General features: G+C 51.8%; 10 protein-coding genes across 10 annotated transcripts; 3 read left to right on the top strand and 7 right to left on the bottom strand.

The window, feature by feature from the left end:
* Positions 1–390: 390 nt before the first annotated feature.
* PFLUO_LOCUS6707 (uncharacterized protein) lies at positions 391–2,434 on the top strand (the record flags this gene model as incomplete). Its single annotated transcript, XM_073784275.1, has 3 exons — positions 391–1,563; positions 1,625–1,914; positions 1,969–2,434. 3 exons carry the CDS (start codon positions 391–393, stop codon positions 2,432–2,434), a joined length of 1,929 nt encoding a protein of 642 aa, XP_073640747.1.
* A 380-nt stretch (positions 2,435–2,814) lies between these two features.
* On the bottom strand, positions 2,815–4,502 carry PFLUO_LOCUS6706 (uncharacterized protein; the record flags this gene model as incomplete). The annotated part of the gene is made up of 4 exons (XM_073784274.1): positions 2,815–2,977; positions 3,039–3,208; positions 3,267–4,382; positions 4,431–4,502. The coding sequence occupies 4 exons, from the start codon at positions 4,500–4,502 to the stop codon at positions 2,815–2,817; spliced, it is 1,521 nt and encodes a 506-aa protein (XP_073640746.1).
* A 457-nt stretch (positions 4,503–4,959) lies between these two features.
* Positions 4,960–6,199, bottom strand: PFLUO_LOCUS6705 (uncharacterized protein; the record flags this gene model as incomplete). The annotated part of the gene is made up of 2 exons (XM_073784273.1): positions 4,960–6,133; positions 6,186–6,199. 2 exons carry the CDS (start codon positions 6,197–6,199, stop codon positions 4,960–4,962), a joined length of 1,188 nt encoding a protein of 395 aa, XP_073640745.1.
* A 793-nt stretch (positions 6,200–6,992) lies between these two features.
* PFLUO_LOCUS6704 (catalase 1) lies at positions 6,993–9,264 on the bottom strand (the record flags this gene model as incomplete). The annotated part of the gene is made up of 3 exons (XM_073784272.1): positions 6,993–8,549; positions 8,599–9,024; positions 9,079–9,264. 3 exons carry the CDS (start codon positions 9,262–9,264, stop codon positions 6,993–6,995), a joined length of 2,169 nt encoding a protein of 722 aa, XP_073640744.1.
* A 1,030-nt stretch (positions 9,265–10,294) lies between these two features.
* On the bottom strand, positions 10,295–11,658 carry PFLUO_LOCUS6703 (uncharacterized protein; the record flags this gene model as incomplete). Its single annotated transcript, XM_073784271.1, has 2 exons — positions 10,295–11,186; positions 11,237–11,658. The coding sequence occupies 2 exons, from the start codon at positions 11,656–11,658 to the stop codon at positions 10,295–10,297; spliced, it is 1,314 nt and encodes a 437-aa protein (XP_073640743.1).
* Positions 11,659–12,172: 514 nt separating this feature from the next.
* PFLUO_LOCUS6702 (ATP-binding cassette permease mdl1) lies at positions 12,173–14,575 on the bottom strand (the record flags this gene model as incomplete). The annotated part of the gene is made up of 2 exons (XM_073784270.1): positions 12,173–13,315; positions 13,364–14,575. 2 exons carry the CDS (start codon positions 14,573–14,575, stop codon positions 12,173–12,175), a joined length of 2,355 nt encoding a protein of 784 aa, XP_073640742.1.
* A 414-nt stretch (positions 14,576–14,989) lies between these two features.
* Positions 14,990–16,485, top strand: PFLUO_LOCUS6701 (hsp90 co-chaperone Cdc37; the record flags this gene model as incomplete). Its single annotated transcript, XM_073784269.1, has 2 exons — positions 14,990–15,945; positions 15,999–16,485. 2 exons carry the CDS (start codon positions 14,990–14,992, stop codon positions 16,483–16,485), a joined length of 1,443 nt encoding a protein of 480 aa, XP_073640741.1.
* A 622-nt stretch (positions 16,486–17,107) lies between these two features.
* Positions 17,108–18,035, bottom strand: PFLUO_LOCUS6700 (Clathrin light chain; the record flags this gene model as incomplete). The annotated part of the gene is made up of 4 exons (XM_073784268.1): positions 17,108–17,459; positions 17,547–17,647; positions 17,703–17,941; positions 17,996–18,035. The coding sequence occupies 4 exons, from the start codon at positions 18,033–18,035 to the stop codon at positions 17,108–17,110; spliced, it is 732 nt and encodes a 243-aa protein (XP_073640740.1).
* Positions 18,036–18,470: 435 nt separating this feature from the next.
* Positions 18,471–19,901, top strand: PFLUO_LOCUS6699 (uncharacterized protein; the record flags this gene model as incomplete). Its single annotated transcript, XM_073784267.1, has 5 exons — positions 18,471–18,568; positions 18,627–18,718; positions 18,769–18,827; positions 18,878–19,019; positions 19,072–19,901. 5 exons carry the CDS (start codon positions 18,471–18,473, stop codon positions 19,899–19,901), a joined length of 1,221 nt encoding a protein of 406 aa, XP_073640739.1.
* A 240-nt stretch (positions 19,902–20,141) lies between these two features.
* PFLUO_LOCUS6698 (t-SNARE affecting a late Golgi compartment protein 2) lies at positions 20,142–21,464 on the bottom strand (the record flags this gene model as incomplete). Its single annotated transcript, XM_073784265.1, has 4 exons — positions 20,142–20,387; positions 20,460–20,803; positions 20,865–21,388; positions 21,442–21,464. 4 exons carry the CDS (start codon positions 21,462–21,464, stop codon positions 20,142–20,144), a joined length of 1,137 nt encoding a protein of 378 aa, XP_073640738.1.
* Positions 21,465–21,540: the final 76 nt, after the last annotated feature.

The following is a 21,540-nucleotide window of genomic DNA, read 5'->3' as shown; positions in this document are numbered from 1 at the left end:
AATGTATCGGTATGTCGTAGGCTGTAGGTTGTTATTCCTCGGTCGCACGGTATACTGCACACCTTGATCCCATCCGCCTCCAAGTTGTCTCTCCCTGTTGACCCTCTGTCACTTTCACTAGTTAATTGATTCCTCTCCATATCTTCTAGTTATTCAGACTACATACCAAATACGCAATAATTTCTCCGATGTCAGTGTCATAGCGGCCGACCAAGAATGTATGCTGTTCACCGCGGCAACCAACGCTAGCCCTAATCGGGAAGTACATCAACACCATCGGGCCACTCTTACTCTCGCCTCGACATCTTCAGACCGTCGTCGCTTTCAATCGCACACCACCCCAACGACATTCGGACGGCAGATATACTTCCAAAATACGCCATAAACATCATGGTGACTCGAGCAGCCTCGCCACTGGCGGGTCACGCGACACCCACGAAAGCACAAAAACCCAGAACCAGGACAGTTGCCCACCGCAGAGTCTACGGGAAACGAAAAGCCGATGCCCCCAAGGCAGTGTTTGAACAAAACAGCCCTGCAAGGACTCCCGAGAATGTCGGTGCTGTGGAAGCGATCCAACAGAAGTTGGCCGAGGTGACGATAGACGAGCAACCAGCAGCTCAACACAAAACACCCGAGAACCCGCCAACCGATCCAGAGCCAGAGACAACTGAGGTCCAAACAGCGTCACCATCTGATGAGCCGTCCAGCGTATTCTCCAGACAGTCCTCAGCCGACACCTCGGTTGAGTCACCCTTACAAACAACCACGCCGAAGAAACCGGCTAAGTATGAAACCATGGTGGCAGTCAGAATACCGGTGAATCGAGTACCCAAGGCGGTGCAGGCAAGTCCAAAAAAGGAGGGCACACCGTCTATCGACAAAAGAGAAAAGAAGTTCTCCCGACGACGCTCATCGGGCGTTGTTCACAACACCGCAGTCAACACCTACGCCCGCCCGATCCTCAACGAAGCCCTGTCCTCTGCAGCCGCACAGAGTGTACAGAAATTTAGCACCTGGGCTTCCCGATCTGCGAAGATGTTCGACGTGGCAAAATTGGCCGAGGGTTCATACGGAGAGGTTTACAAGCTGCATTTGCGCGATGAGGCATGCAGACCTGCAGCATCCAAGTCCAAACTGGCAAAGCTGCGAGCATACGGAGATGGCGTCTTCAAGGTGGTGCCTCTGCGTGCCAAAAGCGGACCCGGTTCGAAGAAATTCACCACCATCGAGGAAATTGTGTCGGAGATCAAGATGCTCAAATACCTTGATCCCATCCCTGGATTTGCCCGGTTCAGGGAAATCCATGTGGTACAGGGTCGTTTTCCGGAATCTTTCCAGGGTGCATGGGACCAGTACAAAAAGACCTCGAATGACTGTCTGAATCCGAACCCGTCCAGTAAGAAGGCATACCCGGACTCGCAGCTGTGGGCGATTGTGGAAATGGATGACGCGGGATGTGAGCTGGAGAAGTTTTGCTGGTCGTCGGTTTTCCAGATCTATGACATCTTTTGGGGCGTTGCCATGGCTCTGGCACGCGCTGAAGAGTACGCGCTGTTTGAGGTAGGCATACATACCGCACCTCTAGCACACAAAAAAAGAAGATTGTCTAACAGTTGTTCAGCATCGAGATCTTCACTTGGGAAATGTCTGCATTCGATCTACTCGTCCAGACGACTGCATGAATCCACCATCGGACCTCGATATCATCCGTCAGCAATCGGCCAGCGGGTTTGGCTTCAGCTCCCTCGAAACGACCATTATCGACTACTCGCTTTCACGCGCCGACTTGCAGCTAGCCGACAGCGGGGAGATTGCCACCGAGGTTACTTCGTCGGATTTGGACAAAAAGCAGATTTTCGATTCCATTGGCCAGGACGAAGACGAAATCCTTCTGAGGAACACCTACCGATAGTACGCCTCTTAACCATGATTCCGTAAAAACATCAGACTAATCTGGTCAAATAGTATGCGTGCAACTCTATATACCGGAAACCCCATGGAAACAGAGGAAATGCCCACTATCCCTGGCATCTGGTCTGAGTATGCACCGCGGACAAACCTGGTCTGGCTTCTCTTCCTGCTCAAGAACCTCCTGAAGAACCGAGAGCCAGAGGCCTCGCAGCCGCCACCCCAGCCAGCACGAAAGGCTCTCGCCCCCTGCTCTCCCAACCGAAGCTCCATGAACAAATCGGGCAAGAACGAAAAGAGCAAAGCAAAAGCGAGCAGCTTGGCTGATGTTCGAGTGAAGGATCTTCAAATGAAGGAAATTCAAAATCGCGTCTGTCTCCTCAAACAGACCCTCGAGGGAAGAATGAAATCCATTCTTGAGCTCCTTGACCTAGAGCACGGGCACGAAGACATGTGCTGTGCCGCTGATCTGGTGGCATACGCAATGGACCAGCAATGGTTGGAGGCGAAAGACTTTTTCTGATTTTCTCGTTAAAGCAACATGGCCTATGGTGTTTATGATTTTTGATTACGGTTGCACTTTCTGTTCTTGGTGTATCTGTTTGTTCGGAGTTCCGCGATGGTTGCTCTTGTTATTATCTCGCATTTCAATAGCCTGCATGGGTGTACATGGAACACATGCCGATACATATAGTGCCCAATTCTATTACCTTGTTAACACCAGAAGAGACATGGCGGAAGGGTTCGTACAACATAGAACGCACCTTGAAGATATAAAAGTGGTCATTTTATGCACTCTTTATTCAATCCTATCGACAAAAGCAGACAACACACGTACAACGAATACTATTTACGAGGTGTTTGAATTGGAAGGCAATTGTGATGCAAAGCGTTCTGTAAGTTTCATGCCTCAGCCCCGGCCCGGAAGAGCTTCACCATCAGTGCAGGGCGACTCCAAAGCGAGTACGATTTTTGGTTGATCCAATTAATAGACTCGGGCAAGAGATTGAGGTCAAAGTGCCAGAATAGTTTGGTGAGGATAAGACGCATCTCCGCGTTGGCGAGGCTACGAAAGAGAAAGTTTGTTAGCTGAGAAGAAATATAATGTCAGCGTGATTCCAACTTACTGCTGTCCAAGGCAGTTTCGCGGACCATATGAGAATGGCTGAAATGCCTCCGTCTTGTCGGCAGCGAAGTCAGAGGTTTCGTCCAGCCAGCGATCCGGGATGAATACGTCAGGATCCTTGAAGTTGGTGTGCGAGCGGAAGGCGGAGTATAGGGAAATTGAAACGGAGACCTGTATTTGACATATCAGGATAACTAATAGTTATAGCTATTGTTTGATTAACACTTACTCCACCAGGCACGTACTCGTCATTGATGACGGCGCCGCCTTCAGGAACCAAGCGAGGCAGCATAGCGGGGATGGGAGGATAAATGCGGAGAGTCTCGTTCAGGACAGCATTAAGATACGGCAGATCTGCAATGGACGAGAGCTTGATATCTGACTCCTTCTCGAAGGCACCCCGTATCTCGCGCATCAGACGGGTGTACATATCACGATGCCGAAGGAGATAGTACGTGCAGCCTGAGATGAGAGCGGCGGTGGTCTCGCTGCCAGCCAGAACAAAGACGGCAGCATTGGCGTCTATCTCAGAGGCGGTCAACCCTTTCCCAATTTTGCTGTGCTTGAGGATATACGAGGTAAAATCCGGACGTGTAGTTCCACGCTTGAGACGCCGCTGCATCTTGTCCACACTCAAAGCGAAACTCTCTGCTCTTTTCTTGAGTAGATGACGCGGGACCAAAATCTTGACCAGAGGAATCAAAAGGGGATAGAACCAAAAGACCTTTAGATATGCGCTGGCTTTGACAGCATCCAGAATGATCAGGACCCACCAGTGATACTTGCTGCTGTCGAGACAGTCGAATGGCTCTCCAAACGCAAGGTCGCCAATCAAGTCGAAGGTGGTAAAATTGAACCAGCGTGTCAGATCAATGGCCTGGCTGTACGATCCACCGAGCAGTCCTTGAAGTCTCTCGATCAGCATGTCGACGTACGTGTGCAGAATACCTTCCTGCTCGCGGAGGGCCTTGTTGGAGAAGGCATGCGCCAGCAGACGACGCATACGTGCATGGTCATCTTCATTCGCGGTGATAATAGCATTGACTCCATTCGGCGTGGGTGCATACAATGAAGGGTCCTTGAGAAAGATCTTCTGTCCTTTCTTGCGATGGCCGTAAATGTCTCTCCAAGCAGGGGCAGCACGATAGACAAGCGAGTTCGGGGCGATACGGACAACTTCGCCGTACTTATCGTGCAGGGACCTAATGATCGAGTGCTGCTGGCCTTTAATATCCCAAAGAAGGTGCACCAGAGGGGAGATGGCCGCCAATTTGGGACCGTGGTACCGACTCAGCGGGTGGAAGTAGAGAGTGTAAATAATCCAACAGGAGAAGTAAACCAAGTACTAAAAACCGTGAGAAGCTTACTTTCAGGAATTGAGGCTCATACTCACCACAAACAAGAGACCAGTAAGGATTTTCCACACAGACAGGGCTGCCAGGACATGGCCCAGGTCGAACCCCATGGTTGTGTGTTCAAATCGCTGCAGGTCTTGACTCTAATAGAATTCTATCACAGAAACCAAAAAAAAGAGTGTATGAATAACCAAATCCAATGGGTTCAAATTGAAAGAGCGGAAGATTGGAATGACGAGAGAAGACGGTGAAAAAGGAAGATGCAGAGGGAAGTAGACGAGGAAGGTCGCTCTCGTTCTTTGTCCGCTCGATTAGGGCAAGAGCTTGCACTAACTGTTACTGGAAACCGCTGGATTATTGGGCAGGCCCTAGCATAAATAGACTTCAATTAGCCTTGCTTATATCCCCATATGAAAGAAATCCAAAATTTGGGGTGTGAAGCCTCGAAGGAGTTCTCCGCATAGGACATAGAGGATGAACTTGGCATAAGACACACAAACACATTTTACTGAAACAATAACGAGAAGATCTATTCGTCGGCCATAATTCATATCTATACTGTCCATTTTATGCACTTGCAACACCAAAGGACAGGAGACTCCCCGCGGCCAGACCACCAACGAGCATCATGCTCATGAAGCCTCCCGCGGCTTCTCTTTCGCTAACAGCGACCCACTGGCTCGATCCCATCATACAGCTACTAGCCAAGAACCCATTACTCGCACCGAAGAGCAGCTGCACAACAAAAAGATAGAAAAAGTCACTCTGCACCACGGCACCTCGGCCACCGATATTGCAAAGCAGATAGAGCGGGATAAACCCAGCACGCGCGATGGCAATAACAAAAAGCCAGAATGGTCTGTGAGCGAGAGACAGTCGGGGACTCAAGACTGCCATCCTGCCGATCGTATCGCCCACGTTCCAGAACAGAAAGGCCAGCGGGATGAACACGGGTTTCGTAAACAACCGAGAACTCCCAGAGCCATTGACAGACTCAATCTCGGCCGTGTACACGGGGAACACCATCGTGATAACAAAGCACAGGAAAACAGACGACGACGTAAGCCTGAGCTTCTTGAAGAGAGTCCACAGACCCACGGATTGGTCATGCTCAATGACCGTAGCCGTCTCGTCGTCTTCATCCGTCCGCTTTGGCTGGGCTGTTGGCTGTCTCTTGATGAGATGGAGGAAGGACAACAGCGCAAGAACCGAGACGGCCGTTGCGGCGATGAAGTAAATGAACGCCGACTTCGACGACGACGACCCCGGTGGTACTGGAGCTTGGTTCTCTTTTTTCGTAGGGGCCACAGCCAAGGCAGAGAGGATCTGAACAATGCACGGAAGCACACCGGCCAACCCCTGGCCACCCATGATTGCCTGGGTGTATTCCTCCCTGTCGAAGCCCAAGACATAGGCAAAAAGGCCATTCTGATTAATTCCTGTTGCCAAACTGGCTCCAAACACCATGACCATGAGAAAGCCAAAATATACTCGCACGGAGATATCCTTCATGATAACCGTGGAGAAGGCAAGCAAAGTAAACACGATACTGGTCATCAAGAGAGCGACCGTGATGCGCCATGGGTAAGACGCATTCTTCTGGACTTTCGCCAGAACAGCGACGGTGGCGAGGTTAGTGACCGTAAATACCGACAGAATCGAGGGCTGGTAGTGCTTTGACGCCCATTCATCGGATTCAAACCGGGTTTGGAAATACGGCGCTGCTGCGAGAAGCGTGTTCCTGTGCGGCATATTAGACCGGGCTTTCTGAGAATGAGTAAGGTTCCGCCTACCAGGCCCATAGCATGGATACACCCAACAAGAAGAAGATGCCATATATCCATCTCGAGAAACGAGCTACCGGCCGGGGCCTGGGATATGATGATGGGTCACCATCTTCTGCCTCGGCTGAGCCTTCGAGCGGCTCGTATGCCGCTTGGTCGGATATAAGGCGGCGAACACGGTCCATCGTCGGTCTTGACTACGGAAAGACCTAGGAGCCGGAAGACGCTCCTAAGTATTTCGGGGTTAAAGTTGATTTAAGATGGTTTAGGCGAGCACATGGTAGGTAGGTAGGAAAGCAGTTGCATCATCCTGGTCATTCATTCATGGCACAGGATAACGTCGGGTACGGAATTAGAAACATCCGACGCCACGTGACTATTCTCTGTGTTGGTTCGGGCCTCAAGATATCGCTCCAAATTGGGGGACATTATTCTTAGTCTATACTGTCTTTTTCCATTTTGACAGAAATGTATGGTGCGATGTAAGCAAGAGTGGTGTTTTGAGTCTTGAGTATGTTTTCGAGTGCAATTAGGGTTTGGTATAGACTCGCCGACCCAATTGGCCCGATGAATCAAAGAGCACACGGAAGATTTCACAGAGTCGGGCAATTTCCCAACCTTGGAGCATGTGTTTTGACTGCCTTTGTTCTGTGTAGCACCAGGCGAGGAATGCCGATCAGCATCTGCGAGTATGTACATGCTCCTGAAGTCACTGATCCGAAATCGCGCCTATGTGTCAATCGAACAAGCATGAATAATAATAAACAAGTGAGATTCAATTTAATTGTTATAATATTTAAAAAAACATAATCCAAACTATGCCGCAACCTGATCAGAGAGCCCATCGAGCTCGCGCTGCCAGTTACGGTGATTCGAGACATGCCAGATAAACATCTCCGCTAGACCCTTCGAATTGGGTCCAACATTCGCCACCTTCAGCGTAGCCGCGGCCTCACCGTATCCCGTCACAACACCATAGGACTCGAGGCCAGCAGTGCCAGAGGACGCAACCTTGACGTCAGAAAGACCGATCTGTTTCTCGATGAAAGGAACGGCCTCATTAAGGCCAGCAATGGGTTTGAGATGGGCAAACGACTCGGTAATCCAGAACTTGGCGACGCCATTCTTGGATAGCGCATTGGCGACGTGCTTGCCACCTGGCACGAATACAGCATCAAAGAGCGTGGACCGCATGCCATTGAAATGGTGATCAGGTACAACGGTCTCTCCGGACTCAGCCTTGACACCCTGCCGCTGGGCGCCGATGGTAAACACAAAAGCACCTTGAGATTGCAGCGTCTCCTTCATCGTAGTGTAGGAGGCATAGTCGAAACCGTCGCCGACTAGAATGGCAATGCGGCGTGTCACAATGATAGGCTTCTCGGGCAAGTACTCTAGCTGGCTGAGGCCCTTTGCTTTCTGACCTTTATTCTCCTTCAATGCCTTGCTAGGCGTGTCAGCACCGACATTCATTGCGACGGTCTTCGCCAGGTCCAGACTGATGGATGCCAGGCGTTCGGTCATGCGCTTGTATACCACGGGGTCGTCGCAGTGGTCCAGCTCAAAGGAGAAGGCTTTGGCGACGTGGATCTTCTCGATTTCTGACAGCGAGTTATAGAAGGTCTGTGCTTGGTTGTGGTGTTCTTTGAATTTGTCCGATAGCGCTCGCAATTTCATACCCTGCTGTTTCTCTGGGTAGCTGACAAACCCGCCCTGCGACGGTTCAGCCGGCGGGTTGGCCTCGAATCGATTCGGCCAATAATTGACTGTTCCCTTGGTGATGCGGTGCTTCATAGCTCCGTCACGGTTGGCGAGGGCCATGTAGGGGCAAACAGGGCGATTAATGGGCAGTTCCTGCCAGTTCGGACCGAGACGTGAGATCTGCGTGTCGAAGTAGGAGAAGTTTCGGCCCTGCAACAGCGGATCATCGGAGAAGTCAATGCCCGGCACAATGTGGCTGGTACAGAAGGCAGCCTGTTCGGTCTGCGGGAAGAATTCATCGACGTTGCGGTTAAGCTCCAGCTGGCCGATGTAACGGATGGGCACTAGTTCCTCAGGCCAGACCTTGGTAGCGTCGAGTGGATCGAATTCAAAATCGTCCATCTTCTCTTCAGGAATAAGTTGCAATCCGAACTTCCAGCGCGGGAAGTGGCCAGCGTCAATAGCGTCCATAAGATCCTTACGATGGAAGTCAGGATCCTGGCCACAGATCTTCAAAGCTTCGTCCCAGACGAGGGAATGCACGCCTAGTTCGGGCGTGAAGTGAAACTTGACGAAGTGGCGTTTGCCCTGCGCGTTAATGAGAGAGTAAGTGTTGACTCCAAATCCTTGCATCATTCGATACGAGCGCGGAATAGCCCGGTCAGACATGATCTATGTCCAGTCAGTAACTGAACCTCGTGGATACTAGGAGCATATTTACCCATTGATTCATATGCGTCGTCTCCGAATGCATATACTGGAAATCCCAGAAGTTGTTGTGGGCACTCTGGCCCTGCGGAACCTCATTATGCGGCTCGGGCTTGACAGAGTGGATAACATCGGGAAACTTGATAGAATCCTGGATGAAGAAGACGGGGATGTTATTTCCCACAATGTCCCAGTTACCCTCGTCCGTGTACATCTTGACGGCGAATCCGCGCACGTCTCGCACTGTATCTGCACTACCCTTGCTACCCTGCACCGTAGAGAAACGCAGGAACAGTGGCGTCTCACGACTGGTATCGGTCAAGACGCCGGCGGTGGTAACGTCCTCGGCGCTCTCGAAGAGCTTAAAAGTGCCGAAGGCGCCTGTTCCACGGGCGTGTACGACGCGCTCAGGAATGCGTTCGTGATCGAAGCGCATGATCTGGTGAATTTGTTACATTAGCAGTGCCCAAACAATCAACTATAGAGGACACACCTTCTCGCGCGCGATCTGATCTTCCAGAAGAGAGGGGCCGGTCCTCGACTCGCTGGCAACACGCAGCCAATGGTCCGGGTCGGAGATTTTGACGCCATAATCGGTTGTCATATGCTGCTTGCCACCTACTTCGACCATGTCCTTTTGCATGTCGGCCAACTTGGCATCTGTAGTTTTGGTTGCCATTGTGATAGTTACTTCGGGGAAGAGTTCATGCACTGATTAGATGAAAAAAAAATTTATATCTAGTAATAGACTTCGGATGGCATCGACATCAGCTTTATATACGGAGACCTAGGGAATCCAGGCTGTTTTGCCAACGGATTTGCCTTTCACTACTGTCAATGATGTAACACCTATGCCAATCACAACGCTACAAAATGAAAGTAGCACCACCCGAGAGTGGGGTGATTGGCCTCGGCATAGGGTAATCGGGGAGGAAACCAAAAAAATCTTGAAACCTGTCTTGGGGTTTTCCGGCATGAAGCAAGAAATATTGCGAATTGCCACTCGTTGATTCGCGGGTTGCGGGGTCCTACGGGCTTGGATCGGCAGAGCTCGATGATGTGGAGGACCAAAAGTTGGTTGCAGAGCTGATGACGTTTTCGGGGTTCTGGAACCCAGGATTCTGAATAATCTGAATAATCTGAATAATACCACAGTAACGAAGATGGCACCAGGGAACTTGAAGCTCCGGTGGGTTTGACGTCACCTGATGCCGGGATCGGTAAGTGGGTCTTGCAGAGAAGACTAGAGAAAGATTGTCTGTACATCCAAACAGTATGTCCGCGGTAGCTCTCTAAAGACTATAATAACAAATAAAAAGCTACATGTTATCCTCACTTCAATGACTGCTGGTCTTCAAGCAAGTTTCTCTCCACTTACCCTCCTCGGCACTCATTCCAACTCCCATTCCTCTCTGCCCACTCCTTACTTCCCATTTCGGACAGTCGGGATTACTGAGTTGGTGAAATTGACGCAACCTGGCCATTGCTTTGGGGGTAGAATGATATGCTGCTATGTGATTGAAACATGTAGTTGACAAGTACTAATAGGCAGGACAATTGTGTTAATCCTCTAGTTCCACCCGAATACCTGGGTAATTTCTCTATCCTTGCTGCCCTGAAGCTGACACCACCAACACCACCAAGTTGCTTGAATCCAATCAGGCGAACTGCCTCGTTCTTCGTCGCTCGCTTTACTTCAAATTACTCATTCACGAGTCCTCGCCCAGTTCACGCTGAAAAGCAAACTTGACAGCTGCCAGGACATCCTCACAAACTTCCCTGGGAGGAAATTGCGGCGTCTTATCATCTTGGTAGACACCCGTCTTGACCAAGATGGAGAACCACTCGGTATCACTAATCTGGTTGTACTCATTCGTGCCCCGGATATCGGACTCGGGCGTGTCGCCTACGAAATAAACGGTGGCTGGCGGTTGATCAATACCGTACGTCTCCTTGCACCATTCGCGAAGCAGTCTTGTCGCGAAACCGAACGTCCCGAGCTGCGGTTTCCCAAACGCGACGGTAGTCAGCTCCTTGCCAGTCAGTTCCTTGTAAAGAGCTTCCACCGACGTCCGCAGTGCGCCCATTCCGATGCGCGAGTGCTCGTGAGAGGTGGACCATACGATGTCGTTGTGGGAAAAGTAAATAGGCGGGCCCTCGTCAAAGGTCTCGGAGCGAGTCCCTAGGTGTCCATTCTTCGACATCAGAAGATCGAGGATGATCTGTTGGTCACCGGCCCAGTCTCTGCTGTCAGCGAATACGAATATGGCATCGACAGTAGACTCGTCGAAATTTCTACTGCGGGAATCGTAATGCTCTTCCTCTGTCAACTTCCGGAACGGCGTTGTATCATGCTTGGACTTGATGATATCGCCGGGGGTGATCACGTCTTTGAAACCATAGTCCTCTGCGACGACGCGGCATTTTTCACCCTCGCCGCCTACCACGAGAACGGTTTGATACTCCTCGACCATTTCGCGCATCGGTGTGTGTCCACAGATGAATTGGCCGGGTGAAACCTCGATCTGTAGCTGGCGACTGAGATCAATACAGCGTTCTTCTTCCGTCTTCCCGCCGCCATTGGTGACGAAGATATACGGGCTTAGGATGATGTTAGTGTGCGCATCTCAGGAGAGAGGCGAAATGTTTACATCTTTACTCCATATGGATTGTCCCCATTGATGTATTTCATCGCATCGATCGATGCTGGAAGCGGCTTCCCTCCTTTCACGAGAACGCCATCGATATCGAAGGCGATCGCGAATTTGTCTATACTGTTTCGGTCTGGTTGTTCAGCCTCGGGGGTGCCCCCGTCGGAGGCCGTTTCATCGATGCTTTTCCTGGCTCTTTCCAGCCGCGTGGCAGTTCCGTCTGCGTCGCACGGTGCCTTCATATTTTCCGGAGGAGCGATCACGGTTGGACCGCTGTACAGATCACATCGCCTAGCCTCGGCGGAGGATAGCCTCCGCACGCTATTGGCGGCTTCTGCTGCCATAGTATCGACTGGATCGGGGATCTTTCGATATCCATTCGCCTTTGTCATATTATAGGCCCCCAGGATGAAGTTACCCATATTTTATACGATGAGACTGAGTCCCGTGGTCCGTGAGCATACATACCGCCAGGATGTCATCATGACGAAACGTAGGTTTTAGTTCGTCCACATTCGCAATCCACAATATGGTTCGTTCCAAACTCTGTAGGATAAATTTTGTGGGGATTCGCGAGTGTCAGCTTTGCATTACGGATTATTATGGCACTGTGTTGTATGCTTAGCGACTAAGAGCGCAGTGATGGCAAGCCTAGAGAATGTATAATACTGCCCAACACCCTTTCAACAAAACACTTTTCAGTGACTTGACTTCTAATGTTGGTTTCTCAGGTGACGTTAACGACTACTTCCGAAGGAGAATACTCTTAACTAAAGAAAGAAGATAGATTTGTACATAGAGAAGCGGAAGGGACCCAACATCTAAATATCTATCGCACAAGATGCAAAAGTGAGTATGAGAAGAGAGTATATCCCAGAGGCCTAGGTGTAAATGACACAGTCCAAAATGAAATGAGTGGTACCCGAGCAGACAGCATCAGTGGGTGGAATTTTTTCGTGTTTGTTCTTCCTCCTCATCGTCCTCCAACTCCGGCTCCGGCTCCGTCTCCTTCTGGAGCTGCCAAAGCTCCTCCGCCGTTTTCGCTGCCCGTGCAGAGGCAGCGGCTGGAGGGTGTACGGGCTCGCTGCCGCTCATCTGCCATTCCATGAGTTTCGTAAATGCGCCATCTGGACGGGCGCTAAGCTCGTCATATGACCCTTGCTCGGCCACTTTCCCGTCGGGCCCAAGCACAATGATGGTGTCGGAACGTTTGATCGTGGAGAGTCGGTGAGCAATGCTGATGGTGGTGTTGTTACCCCGAAGAAGGGCAGCCAATGCACTGTTCACTAGTGTCTCGGATTCGGCATCCAGAGCGGAGGTCGCTTCGTCCAGAATCAGAATATCGGGCTCCTTGATTAGAGCGCGCGCAATGGCAATTCGCTGCTTCTGACCGCCAGACAACTGAGCGCCGCGAGCTCCCACGTGCGTGTCAAGGCCATCTGGGAAGTCACTGATGAATTGGCAATTGGCCTGGCGTGCTGCAGCAATGATCTCCGAGCGTGTGGCATGTGGTCGACCGTAGGAGATGTTGTCGGAAATTGTTCCAGAGAAAAGAACTGGCTCCTGTGCAACCACACCAATCTTCCTCCGCAGAGACTTGGCGTTCATCCCGCTGATGTCTTTCCCATCAATGAGTACTTTCCCCTCGGTCGGGCTATAGAAGCGAAGTAGGATAGATGCGATAGTAGATTTGCCTCCGCCAGAAGGTCCAACAATCGCAACGTTGGTGCCTTGTGGAATCTCGAAATCCAAGCCCTTGAAGATTTTGACAGCAGGACGAGTCGGATAACTGAAAGTAACGTTTTCAAATCGGATGGGACCGCGCGCGGACTCGACTTTGAGGCCCTTAGTTGGATGAATTGTGGGCTGGCGGTCTTGCAACTCAAACAGCCTGCTTGCCGCGCCCACGCCCTTCATAAGCTCAGAGTAAAAACTGGAAAGGCCGAACATGCTGGAGCCCGCATAAGCGGTGTACATCAAGAATGATGTTAGCTCTCCGATACTGATAGCCCCGGACTGCACCATGGAACCTCCGGCATAGAGCAGAGCCAAGATAGTCATGTTACCCATCAGTCCCGTCTAGATACAGTTAGTAAGGGCCTGTTTGGGGGGGAAGAACGAACATACCGAGCTGAAGAAGGTCGCGCTGATTAAAGATTCTCTCTTCCCCAGATCAAAGATTTTGCGCACTTGCGTATTGTACCGATTGACCTCAAGTATTTCGCCTGCAAAGGACTGACTAGTCTTCACATTGCCCAGGCGTTCCTCCGCAATCTTGGTTAGGGTACCCAAATTCTTTTGAATCTTCCGGCTGAGGTTCCTGATAGCCCTTCCATAAAAAAGCGCACCGAGGCCTATTGGCGGGAGCAGCAAAGCAAGGATACTGGACAGTTGGAGGCTGGTATAAGCCATCAGGCCAAATCCGGCAGCACCGCTGACAGTCGCCCGTAGACCATCGGACAGATTTTGCGTGATACTCTTGCCCACGATGATGGTATCGGAACTGAGGCGGGAAATCAGGTCACCAACTCGATTTGCATCGAAGAACTCGGCATCTTGCACAAATGTCTGACGGAACAGCTTGGAGCGCAGTCTAGCCACGATGCGCTCGCCCACGATCCGAAGAATGATAATGCGACCATAGTTGGCAGCAGCGCCCACGAGCAACACTCCAGCCAGGGCGCTGTAGAACATCGGAAGGCTCAGTCCAAACAGCTCGTTGCCTCCCTCGGTTGCGCTTTTCGTGGCGGTATCCATGATCTTGCCGATGGAGAATGGGATTGACATGGTGATAGACGAGGAGATCAGCAGAAAGAAGAATGCAAATCCGAGCGTCTTGGCTTCGGGGCGCGCGATCTTGAGGAGGCGCCAGATTTCCGCAAACCCAGATTTCTTTCCTGATGCGCCATCCTTGGCCAATCTGGCACTAAGGTTGACCTGGGCTGCCTGGGCTGCTCGCTCAGAAAGTTCAAACCCCTTATCCACATCTTCATCTTCCTTCTCCTCGGGAAGCGACCGGTCGGCAGCTTTAATGTTTTTCGTTGGGGGTGTTGGGGGCTTCGCCTGGAGGGCTCGCGTAGTGGAACGGAAGTTCCGTACTTGTGAGGCTATGGGAGAAGGCGTAGGGGTGGTTTGTTGAAAGCCATTCGTGCGAAGCTCGGATACGACAGGTTGTCGGCAGAGAGGCTTAGGCCCGTCGCGCAATACTCTTGTTGAGAAATGAGTTGCGCTAGATCCAACTGTTGTGAAATTCGCTCGTGGAAAGATATCTCCGAGAACCGGTCGAATGGCCCGGTGAGAGGAGAGGCCCGGAGCCCAGGAGATGGGGAGCCGGCGCATCGCGAGAAGTGATGCACGAATAGTGAAAGGATGTCAGGGAAAGAGAGTGAACGATGCCATATCTCTCTCGAGTCCAAGAGAAACAGCGCAGCCTGTGGCACGCCAGTCAATGATCCCTAATAATGTGCAGGATGATTGGAAGTGAACGGGTTATCCGCTCGGCAGAAAGCGGGCCCGTTCTGCTGCCGCCCACCGCCCATAGAAGCTGGTCGAGAGCTTTGGATACTTTCTTCTTCTGCACTGGACTAATTTCTTGCACGCATCTGATCTAGTGACTTGAAGCAGTTCAGCTGGCGATCTGCAGTATCTACCTATCTTACTTTTTACCTCTTTCGGTTTTTTGTCGCCTTCATTCTCACCTCTGCCTGCCATCTATACCCCGCCTCACTGAACAATCAACCGGTTTAGGGCAAGATGGTGCTCGACTACAGCAAGTGGGATCAGCTCGAGCTGTCTGATGACTCCGATATTGAGGTTCACCCTAATGTCGATAAACGATCATTCATCCGAGCCAAGCAAGCCCAGATCCATCAACAGCGAGACCAGCGGCGCCTCGAAATCAAGACACTGAAGTATGAGCGCATCATCAACGATGGACTGCTCGAGCGCATTGACAAGCTTCTCGGTTCTCTCAAGCAACATGAGGACTCATCTGCATCTCCCGACGAATTCATTTTCCAGTCCATCATGGACTTTGCCAGCAATCCGGCCGTCGACCAAGCCCCTCCCCCGCCAGAGGGAGTTCATACACACGAGAAGGAACAGCCAAAGTACTCGCAAATGATGAGCTCGCTGGTGGACCAGGTGAAAAAGGAACTTGAAGATCCCAAGCCGGACAATCTTTTCAAGGCATATATCCAAGGCGTGGGCGGACACAGGGCGAAGGTGGAGGATCTCCAAAAAGAATTGCTGACGAAGCTGGCACAACTTGAGAAGGAAGAGGGGAGCAAGATCACTAGCGATCAGCTACATACCGGATTCGACACGTCACATGTCGCTAAAGGAAAAGCACCGGCTGCTTCTACGTCAAAACAGGACTCCGTTGAGCTTTTGAACCCTGGAGCCGGAGCCGGAAACCAGGTCTCTACGTCGGTAGATGAGGATGATGATGATCCTGCGAATGTTGAGGTCAGTGAGCTGGCGAAACGCTTTGCGCATCTCAAGACGGGTGATTACAAGGCCTATCTCAAGTTCATCTCTGAAAACCCCGAAGTCGTTGCCGAGAAGGAGACAGACGGTCTGCTCGTTGAAGCCTTCAACAGTCAGATGAAGGGACAAGAGGCTTATGCCCGGCAATGTGTCCACCAAGGACTGCTGTTGCAGTACTGCCGCTCTCTTGGCCGTGACGGTGTCCAGATGTTCTTTACACGGTATATCATATCCCTTTCGCCCTTTCGGTCGCGCTTCCACTAATGATTTGCAGGATAACGACTCCGGGCCACCGCGCTTCGACCTTGTTCAACGACGACGTCAGAGACACCTACAACCGGATCAAGACCCGCGCCGCCGAGCTGAGCAAAGAAACCGCCAACGACCCGGCGGGCGTGGAACAGATTCAACTGCATGCCGTGGACCCCAACACCAAAATCACGATTAACATCCCCGCCGCCAACAGCGAGGATCCAACCGAAGTGGAAGTTCGCAAGGTCTTCGATACATTCCCCGCCGATATGCAAAAGGCTCTGCTGTCCGAGTCCTTGGATGAAGTGAACAAGGTTCTCGGTAAGATGACGGTGGAAGATGCCGAGGTGATCGTGGAGCACCTGGGCAATAGCGGCATTCTTAGTATGGAGGAGGGGATTGTGGACGCCACCACCGACGAAGGCAGGAAGAAACTTGCGGAGCTGGAGGCGGAGGGCAAGGAAGAAGAGATTGGAGAGCCGGCGGGCGATGTGACCGAGCTGGATTGAAGAGTCGTCTGTTTTGCATTGTTGACAGGCATTTTATGTACTTCCAAGCTTGCGTATTTCTATACCAGTGATGGGAAGAGAAAAGAGGATGTCAGGGCTCAGGCAAGGTACATAAATCAAACAAAATTCAAAGTAAAAAAGAGACGAGCCACGGATTCGACCTGGTATGCAAAAAGATACCCCCCCGTTTGTCTGTAGGGGATTGCGAGGGGGCGAGCCAGTCCCCATGGGGTCGCCAGTAACCCTCGTAGCAGGTCACTCCGCTGCGACGCCAGAATCAAGCTGGTCTTTACCTGAGATATGCTTGCAGTGGTATATATAGAAAGAAAATATGTTTGAGATAGGCAGGGGCTGAGATGCGGAACAATATCAGCAACGCTCATTTCTCCCAAGTATATAAATTGACATCTGGATGCCATACAACTTCCCTTCTCTACTGCGCTGGTAACGTTAATCCATTGAATCCGTGGTATTAACGATGCTATCAATCCGAAATCTTAAATTACACAGGCCCACCTGAAGACTTCGCTGGCGTGGAGGAAAGAAAAGGGGAAAAAAGTAACAATGGCTGCAGGATTTGGCCAATTCCCGCTGTACCACAGTCTCCAAGAGGCAAGATATCTTAAATTCCAGTGGCACCGGGAGCACTCTCATCTTTCCGGAGGCTGATCAACATTTCACGGAATCGCTCCTTGCCAGAACCACTGCCACCACCCGTGGAGCCTTTGCCCGACACATCCACCAGCTTGGCGATGCGCTCCCAGCTGGTCCCACCGGCAGAGGTATCCTCGCGGTTGGCCAGGAACTGCTCGGCCTCGGAGCGGGTCTGCGCGCGGGCCTTGTCGGCCTTGTTGTTGTAGGAAACGTAGAAGTCGTCGATGTCCTCGTGGGCCTTCTTGGTGGTCGATTCCTTCTTCTCGTTTGAGACCTCTGCGCGGCGGGCAATTTCGGAGTCGCGCTTCTCACGCCATTCTCTATGCGATTGTAATACGAAGTCAGTCACTGAATAGATGTGGTGACAGGGGTGTCTGTGTAGAGGCCGGGTCAGAGGAGGGACTCACCTGATGGGCTGGGTCTCTTCTTCGGGCTCCTGCACGTTCTGATAGCCGGTGGGAGGGAAAGGCGACCCAGATCCGGTGATAGTACCACCAGGGGCCACTCGCTAAATGGAACAACAGGTCAGCACATTGTAAGTCAACCCCAAGATAGGTTCGCACCTCATTCTGCGTCTGTGTCTCCATTGACGGGAAGGACGACTCAAACTGGCCCATATCCTCCGTCGGCCCAGCATCTTGTCCACCCAGCAGGTCATCACCGGTATCTGCATCCGCGTCGCCGGCGACGTGGTCTTGAGCGGTCGCGAAATGAGCGGCGTCTTCACCAAGCGCAGCACGCTCACGGGCCAGGAAATCATCGTGGTCGGCAGTACCCTGGTCCTCCTGGACTTCAGTCTGGCCTGAATTGATCGTCTGTCAGCTTCGATGTTAGTGGCAGGTGGGTTGATGCATACCCTCAGAGAAGTCCTCTAAGGAAGGAAAGCGATCGGCCATGCTGTCAGGTATTTGTGGTGTTGTGATTCAAGAGCAGCGCTAGGTCAAATGGTGATGGTGGTGAGACAAGAGTCGGAATGTGCAAAGAAACAGGAGTGAGCAGGCGTAGTTGCCAGATGTTGACGGCGAGCGCTCGGAGGCCCGCCGTTCTGCCGGTCCAAAGGCGGTGAGGGAGCTGTTGTTGGCATCAGCCAGTCTGGAGCTTCTGGTCCATCACGTCTTCTTGCGACTCACTTCACCCGTTTCCTTTCCTCTTCCAATTCATCTCTCTGGGTTTGAGATCTTTCACTCCTCCTCAATCTCAAACAATTGCCCTCAGTTCCCAAACCAGCCCCACTTACACCCGGCTCCTCATTGCCAGTCGCACCTTGTGGCACCCTGCTTCTACCGCAGGAACGGCAATTCATCCAGTGCACATCTGTCTACATTGTCGCCATGGCCTACACTGATGATGCCGTCAAGGCAAAGCTGTCTGCACTGAATGAGACCCAGGAGAGCATTGTGACTGTCGCGCAGTGGGTCATGTTTCATAGGTACGCAAACATCGCACGCTAGAAAAAGCAATCTTGCTGACCCTGATGGAACGACTAGACGCCATGCGGATCGCACTGCCCAAATCTGGCTTCAGAAGATTCGCGATTCCAACCCACCCAAACGACTGAACCTGATCTATCTGGCGAATGGTACAAGCTCTCTGGAAACACTGCGATACTCGTAGCTAACCAGACTACAGAGGTGGCGCAGCAATCAAAAGCGCGAGGAAAAGATGATTTTCTGATTGCCTTCTCTCCTGTGAGTTTCCTACTCTCACGCAAGACGTGGGGTTAGCTAATATGGACAAGATCGTGGTGGAAGCCACCTCAACGGCCTACAAAGGTGCTACGAATGATATCCAGCAGAAGATTCGCCGTGTGACGGAGGTGTGGAGACAACGCAATGTCTTTGAGGGTCCAATTTTGGAAGCAGTGGAAACTCGGGTGAATGGTAGGTCGTTTCCATCGCATGTCCATTCGCAAGCTCATGCCCTCTCCCGCAGAGATCGACAAGTCACGCTCTACCGGCAAGAAACAACAGCTTGGTGGCTCGCTCTTCAAAGACTCGTCCTCTGGGTCTACGCCCTCGGAACTGCAACCGCTTGTGCCTCTGCAAGTTGCCCTCACCAAGGCCGCCATGACCTCCAGCACTTCGGCCACAGCTGCAAAGATGGAGTATGAGAAAATGAACGACGGAAAGACCCCACACCCTACTCCTCCAGTGCATGCTGCCCGTCTCAGTCAGCTGTTGAAAACTCTTGCCAACGCGGAGAGCTCAGTGTCAGAGGTCATCAAGTCGCGGCGCGCATTGATCGATGGTCTCGAGAAAATCCTGGCTACCAACCGCTCGGAACTATCAAAGGAAGAAGAACTTGCCACGAGCCTTTCGGAGAAGAAGTCACAGACCGACACAAAGAAGCGCGACGTTGAGGATGCAATAATGCGCGGTCTGTCCACGGACGGGACCTCTGGCGCGCAGCATGGAGATCACAGCATGCAAGATGAGGACGGCGGTCGTCCCGAAGTCGAGGCTCTCACTCCTCCCCCAGTGGAAGCCATCACGCCCGTTGGATCTCCGAAGCCGGATCAAGACCATCATGCTCCATTCACGGAGGAGCCTACTCTTGACCTGTCTGGAATCTCTGGCGCTGCTCTCCCCGATCTGTCCAATATTTCTCCCGGTGGCGGCAACGATTTTGACTTCAGTCATGCCAATGGCGCAGGAGCCAAGCGACGGAAAACCGCACATGGCGAGGAAGACTATGCGCAGTTTGCCGGTGGTGATTTGGATGCCGATGTGGCTGAGCTGCTTGCTCAGGAGGGAGGGCAGTAGTTGTGTTGTATTTTTTTTCTTTCTTTTCTTTCTTTCGACAACCATTCTGTTCACGCCGGTTGGACAAGGCATTCTAGGTGTCTGGTTGATATATCGAGATGTGTACAATATTGAAATTGTAGGAAGTGATGGTATTCAAGTGTTGTCTCTCTTCTACAGTTAATGTATATGTATCAAAAAGTGTGTACAATTGACAATATCCAGTCACATTAACTATCGCTAAAACGAAAAGGCATGTATTCATCGAAATATATCCGGATCCATCCATCGGTCTCGCGCGAACCGAGCCAAGGAGCGGTGTCTCAATCGACTCGTAGAGGCAACGACAGACCGAAGATTGTTGGAAGATTGGGTATCATCAGAGGGTGGTGGTGGAGCGCTACTTCGTTTGGGCTTGATAATCAGGACAATGATCAAGCCCACAACCACGAGGAATAGCAGTAGCATGACTTTTCGTTTCGTGGTGCGGCGTTGGTAGCTCGTAGCCTGGCAAGGATAGTGTTAGTAGGGACCTGCCTGTGAGGAACACTGCGAGGGAAAGGAAATGTCCAAACATACCACCTTGATCTCCTTATCTGCCGCTTTTACCTCCGTGCCCATCTTCTCCACATTGTAGTCTATGCGGTCCAGCATGGTTCCCTGATCGATGACCATGGACTGCAGCTCACGAAATATATCAGACAGCTCGATAATACCCTTTGCGATATCGTTGATTTCGCGTTCTCGCTGTGCGATGGCGGCGTCGTTTTGGCCTGTTGTGCGTTGGGACGTCTGCATGAGCATCGTTTGTGAGAAGGACTTGTCCGCATCGGACTCCATTAATGACGGATCGGTATATGGGTTCTGCACTGGGGTGGGGGCGCGGTCGAACGGTGTTCCCATGCCTTCCAAGTCTCGGAGTTCTAACACACATATTAGCCCAGTGTCCCATCTGTACATATCCAGATTGTGGTGATTCCATACTCCTCAAGTATGTGCTCTGCTTCTTCCTGAACCTCGCACTAGACTCCTGCACCCGGGCTGCAAGCGAGATCTGAATGTTCCGCGCCATAGTCTCCTCCCCACTAGTCACACTCCCCTGCTGCTTCGACTCGCGGACCATCATCTCAATCCGCTGAATCGCCTTCTGGCAATCGTGGAACGCACGGGTGATATCCTGGGTGTACCGTTCGATCACACCCTCATCCTGCTTGCGGACCTCTTCGTCCCCAAACCCGGGGAGCAGGTGTTTCTGGTGCAGCTTGTCGAGCTGCGATGATTTCTGGGCTATATCCGCCAGCAGCTCGGACACCTCATCCTGCACATCGACCCAGCGCGGCGGCAGGAGGTCCATCTCAATAACCATGTCGCCATCTTCTTCGAAGCCGCCGCCGGTCTCGGAGATCAAGCGGCGGCTTTCTTCGTTGGTGGAGGCTGCGTCGGAGAAGCCATTGAAGAAGGGCTTTTTGGACGGGTGGTGCGTGAACGACTGGCGGTAGGAGATGTAACTTGGGAGACGATGTTAGTGAGCTGGCATATTATTTGACGGACAGGTGCGTACAGGTTGGTGCGATCCCGCCACATCGTGGGTCCGAGGGGCGTCGAGGGATGTCGGGATTATTGACTGGGGAATTCGGGGGTCATGGTTCGCCGGATCCTT

Source organism: Penicillium psychrofluorescens (assembly GCF_964197705.1).
Source record: "Penicillium psychrofluorescens genome assembly, chromosome: 4".
Taxonomy (NCBI): Eukaryota; Fungi; Ascomycota; class Eurotiomycetes; order Eurotiales; family Aspergillaceae; genus Penicillium; species Penicillium psychrofluorescens.
The sequence above is the reverse complement of the archived record's forward strand: the minus strand, read 5'-3'. Positions and strand labels throughout refer to the sequence as shown.